The sequence below is a fragment of the Gymnoscopelus microlampas genome, assembly GCF_963454915.1.
Source record: "Gymnoscopelus microlampas genome assembly, chromosome: 11".
NCBI lineage: Eukaryota > Metazoa > Chordata > Actinopteri > Myctophiformes > Myctophidae > Gymnoscopelus > Gymnoscopelus microlampas.
Genome location: NC_139948.1, coordinates 35,989,900 through 35,995,899, shown reverse-complemented (window position 1 = coordinate 35,995,899; position 6,000 = coordinate 35,989,900). Strand labels below are relative to the sequence as shown.

Sequence of the window (6,000 nt, the reverse complement as noted above, 5' to 3'; positions counted from 1 at the left end):
CAGATCAGGAGACAGACATGTACAGGCAGCCACAATACCCACCACACCGCGCATGCAGCAGCCAAGCGGCAGGCTGTGTGTCTCTGCAATAAGAGGGTTGATGATAAAAGCAATATTACATTCTTCAAATAACTGATGCCGTGCGCCATGGGCGACGAGGATTCAAAGTTCAGGAGGAGCAGCAGCGTCGGTGAGAGTCGTCGCTCATCATCGCCGAACACTTGGATAAATCAATGACTGCATGGGTAGACTGGCAGGATCACAGCAGAACATTGGAGATCTTTGGCTTAAGAGAGACAAAACTACGAGACCAATGCATGGACGGACAACTGCCAGTTTCATCATGTCACCACTGTGATAGCTGGTGTTTTTTTTCTTCATGTTATTGAGGTACCAATTAAGATTTAAATCTGGACGGAGCTGGACTTGGTTACTTTGATTGGACACCACGGGGCCACAGAGATCAAGTGACAGCCACGGACATGATGAAGCCTTGGGTTTTGTTTGTTTCTAAGTAGGCCTAAACGAATATAGCCATAACTATTATTTTGTCAATAAGTTCAGATAAAAAGGGGATCTTTATAATTTTTGCACTATGATGGAAGTACCACCACCACCATGTCCGAAGAAGAGCCTTTCTCTTTCGCTCCCCGTTCCTCGAGAAGGACAAGCGACCCTAAAGCCTCCCCAACATCTCTGGAGGCAACCCCGGACTCCTATCAAGATCAAACACCGTGGATACAGCGACACGGACCGGCACCACCACCGGCAGATCGAGCGCTCCAACGCCGTGGATACAAGCGACAGACCGGGGCTGAGGAAGTCTCGGATGTCCTGGCCATCCTCCTTCCATGGAACCACGTCCATTGGAAACAGACGGTAGGCTGAGGGTTTTCAGTGCATACCCCGACTGTAGCCCTGATACATGACTGTCATCATGGATGAACTTCAACCTGGTGTTTGCACTTTCGCCCTTTTTGGCCCGTACATCTACATTAAACGTTCAGATTTCAAATATAAAGTGCTTATGCCTTGGCCACGGATGTTACAATTATGTTCGGGCACTCAAAAGTACCTGCATCTTCCGTATTGTTCAATAAGAAGCATTTTAATCCGATCAGTGGCCATTTTCTCCGTATTTTGTCATATGCTTTCAACTTCGTGACCCCATCGATGGGGATGTGTATTGCACTCTGATACATCATAACCTTAAGAGAAAATAACCACCGATCGGATGAAAATGCTTTTTTATTGAACAATACGGAAGATACGGGTACTTCTGAGGACCCGAACATAATTGTAACATCCGTGGCCATGGGGTAAGCACTTTATATTTTAAATATGAACGTTTATGTAGATGTACGGGCCAAAAAGGGAGAAAGTGCAAACACCAGGTTGAAGTTCATCCATGATGGTCATGACAGACGACAGCTATGTCTCCACAAGGCATATAGGCTTGTGCGTAAAACCGGGGACATCACATGCACGCATTTAATGAGTGAGTAATAATAATTCAGAATTCCCGACTTGTGGTTTAACTAATATGAAGGATTCTGTATTAGGAGGCGGGACGCGTGCGTGGGCTCACCACGGTGGTGATGCGTTATGCGTCTTGGATAGGATGAGTTTGAAGCGCTCAGTCGGACTCGACTCGGACTGCAGCCCGCCCACTCAAACACACAAGCAGCTTCGGCAAATATCAATAAACGTTTATGGAGCGTATGCATGTCAAATGTAGGCTACCGAGCTTTGATAAGAGACATGGCAGTGTCGTTTTAATGGCATCAAAGGTCTAGTGGGTGCGTTCGTTCGTGCATGATGCTGCCTCACAGGACATGAACGCTGCGCGCTCTCCATTCTGTACCCCCCTATAGCCTGGCTGTGGGCCATGTTGGCAGAACTTGGCTCTTTATAAGGAAAAACAATTGGAATCAGAACTATCAAGTGTTGTTTTTTATTTTATTTTATTTTTTTCATTTTTTTTAATCATGGCTATGCTCCACCTGCAATATATGGGCTTTTTACCAAAAAGCAAGAAAGAAAAGATGATAGTCTATTTTTTGTCATGAGGCTGGAAATCTGTTGGACATGGTTTTGATTGATTGATTGAATACATTATTAACAGTTTGCAAAAAAGGTACAGTGATACAGTTGTATACAAAAGGATACTAAAAGGATAACCCAAAAAAGCCCAGGATTATTTCCATGAGGTCCTGGCTGTGTGTCCTGTGTTGTCCTGTGTTGACAGACACCGGTGGACTTTGTGATATTAAAAGTATACATTATGTAGGTTACATTCACCCAGCTGTATCTAGCATCAAAGCGGTAAAAATCAAAACGTTATTCAAGCAGTGGATTACTGCATAGCAGAGAGCTCAGTGAAAGATATTTCAGTGGATGAGTCATGAAACAATATGTCACTCCTTCCCCTCACAACAAATATCCTGTTTAATTTCCCAACAAATGATTTTACTCACTCACATCACAGACTTGGTGTCCCTTACATTGTTTTGGTCTAATTACTCTATTCTCATTTAGAGCCATATTAGGCCTAATATAGACTATCTTTCAGAGTATCCCAATTCCAATTTAAACCATGACACATTCTGATTCACCGTTTATATGATTCTTTCCTTTTTCAACTAGTATTCTCTCTCTCTCTCTCTCTCTCTCTCTCTCTCTCTCTCTCTCTCTCTCTCCTCTCCCCTCTCTCTCCCTCCTCCTGATTCATGTCTCTTAACACAGTATCTTATGGTTCCTCCAGTATGGGTGTATATACTATAGGACCTGTAACTCCACATTGGGGTCTATGAGTCTCTTTTGTTCTCCCCCTTCCAAGTCAATTGAGGAAGGCTTGACTTCCAGAGCGGCAGACCGGCAGTAACAGTAAACAGGGTGATTATTACAGTAATAACACAGCATTGTGAATGTGGTGTGCCCCCAAGGTTGCTTTTGGGAAGAACCCAGTCCTGGCGTCTCTCCTGTCCTGTCATTGATTTATTGATTTCTTTATTTTTCTCTGTGCCACATGCAGCAGACAGCCTCTGCAGCAGGCTCCGGGGAATAGGGCCAGCTGATTGGAGTTGTATTTTAGTCCACAGGAGCTCTGAGGCGGTCCAAGCGTTCAGTGCGCCGTGACTGTGACTCGAACTGCCCTACTCCTTCCGTGGGTGGCACATCATGATGGGATAGAGAGAGAGGGGGGGAGAGAGCAGCAAGTCCACCCAAGTGTGTGTGTGACTGACTGTGTGTGTGAGTGTGTGTGTGTGTGTGTGTGTGTGTGTGTGTGTGTGTGTGTGTGTGTGTGTGTGTGTGTGTGTGTGTGTGTGTGTGTGTGTGTGTGTGTGTGTGTGTGTGTGTGTGTGAGATTGTTTGTATGTGTTTCTGGGAATTCTGGGTCAGCATATAACTTTTGTGCCACACATACACACGTTTAAAATCAATGAACCCATTGGATTTTATTGTGCACCGTCCATAGGTCATGTTGGAATGACTTGTGTTTGCAGTGCAGTGCACAGTGATCAAGCATTCAGGAGGATGTGTGCATGGGTACTCGTGTGGTGTACGCTAAGATGTAGTGTGTTCTATTTGTGAGTGTGTTTATGAGTGGCTTGTGCACAACATAGTGTGCGGATTGAGCCACATCTCAGTTGGGGGAGGGGAGGGGAGGGGGGGGGGGTTCCGTGGCAAAAATGGCGGAATAATGGAAGCTGTGAGCCAGGGTGCCTTTGGCGGCTTCATGAACAACTATTTGGATCCGACAGCTCTTGTTTTAGCCCATGGCTATGGCTTGCATTGAGCTCATGCATGCAGGCTTTGGGAGGCAGCTATAGCAGCTTCATCTTCCGGAATCTCGCTGCGACACTCTATTGGTCAGCCAGTTGACTTGTCCTAGCAACAGACTAGCCTCTCTAGATCAGTGGTTCTCAACCTTTTCAGGCCGTGACCAACCCAACCCCCCCCCAAATAATCATATTTGAACTGGGGACCCCCCAAAGGGCACCCCCCCAAAATAATCATATTTGAACACCCTGACAAGCACTTGGAATGTAGGAGTTTAGGCATTCAATTTAGTTTGACTCGGTTCCAGATAAAAATTGTGAAAATAGCCGATACAAGCTCACAGCGGCTTGCACTGCGAGGCGTTGTGAGCTTGTAGATCGGCTACAGGACTCTAGAGCTCACAAGAGCAAGCCCGTTTTTCGTTATTCTAAACTTCCATGATCTGGAGCTTTGCTTTCAATTGCGTTGAGCATTTGTCATGAAAGCAATCAAAATTGCAATTTGCCTAATCCAAATGGTTTCTGCCTCATCCCTAGTGAGTCATAAAATGTTGTCCCGAACAAGTTTATTTGATCCCATTCTGAGTAATTTCATATGCCAATTGTCCTGATTCAATATTTAGGATATCAATCAACTTTATTTGTGCAGACTCAAGGGTCCATTCAAACACACAACATAAAAACACTATATACAAAAAGAACACCATCATAAAACATCAGCTATTACAGGAGACAATCATACCAGTGTTTCCAAAAAAGTAGACCGGATTATTATCGGACATCTCTTCAAGCAACGTTATGTTTTGGCCAATACCATCTGATCCATAGGATATAGAATCACCCACTAAATCTCGATCACCTACTACACCTACTACTACAAATTGATTTACCGCTTGGCCAGATGGTAGCGCTATATTAACAAACTTTACATTTTGGCATCTAACCTTTGAACAGTAAGTCTCACAAACAAAAACATTTTTTTCCCCTGTATTCCTTGGGTGGTTTAAAATCTGCAAAGGCCACACCCATTTTCTACTGGATTATTTGCCATTTTGAATTCTGTCCAATATGTCTATATTATGTGTAGAATCATTTTTTATAGAGTTACAGAGACGAAAGAAAAACTAATTTAACAGCAGTAGATAATGGCGTTCTATATTTTTCAAGACAACAGAGACAGCATTGAGGTCAAAGTTTAAAGTAAATCAATACTCAAAGCTGGACACAGCAATCATTGCAACAGTGCCCAGAATGACAATCACTGAAAGCATAAGCTGTCAAACAAACTTGACCATCGCCGGTTGCAACAACACTAAATCACCAGACTAAACAGCACTATAGTCTGATGGTGTCTTAAGTAGATTTTTTAAAATATATGTTTGGGGCTTTTCTGCATTTATTTCAATAGAAATGGGGAGAGAGTCGAGGAGTAACATTCAGCAAGGGTCTGTTGGGCTCAGAAATTGAACCTGGGACTTGTTGTCAGGCCTGAGCTATTGTATCCAAACATGGTGCATGTGTTCAGAAGCTATAGTTCAGAGCTTCTCTGCAAAGTCGTAGAATATTCAGCCACAAATGTGATGTTTATATCTCATAATTAGCTGCACGGATTTGAGGTAAAAAATAATCCACATTTTCTATGGTCATGTTCAATTCATTGTACATTAATGAAGTCTGGTCATCATTGGCAAACGGGAGTGGTTTCTAAGCATAAACATACCTTTTCCTCAATATCATTTAAATTTCACCATACAGTAGGTGACATCACATCCGCTGATGTGTAACAAGGGTTTGCCTCACTGCAACCTATGGTCATTTCCGATGTTTTGCTATTATTTTCAAAATGTGTTACATCAATTAACATCGATATCGCCATTAGTCTTCATTCAAATGCTACCAAAATATTTGACAGTACACCAGACGTCTGTCTGTGTTTGTCTAGACTGGAGGAGCCAGCCCTTTCGAAGGTCTTGAAGGGCGGATCCAAAGCCTTGCGCTCTGTACCAGCGCCGCTTCCTATTGCTTCACCAATCTATGTCCCCGCCTCCCCTCCTCAAAATCGCAAGAGAAATGTATTAAAACATTGCCTGAGGTATGTGCACTGCACAATATAAACAAACACAATATATCAACAGCTTTTGTTGGTGTAATGTTACTTGCTGCAGTCGCCATGTCTGTTTCACGGAGTAGTTATTTAATGTGGACAATTGATGGGCAA

The 6,000-nt window shown here is 43.5% G+C and overlaps 1 protein-coding gene across 1 annotated transcript in view; it reads left to right on the top strand.

Moving 5' to 3' along the window:
- pde4a (phosphodiesterase 4A, cAMP-specific) overlaps positions 1-6,000 on the top strand; it is a 65,607-nt gene continuing 59,607 nt past the window's right edge. The window contains exon 1 of the mRNA XM_084073052.1: positions 1-879. Within this exon, the coding sequence (XP_083929178.1) occupies positions 596-879 (284 nt within the window). The 5' untranslated portion in view covers positions 1-595. The remainder of the gene's footprint in view (positions 880-6,000) is intronic.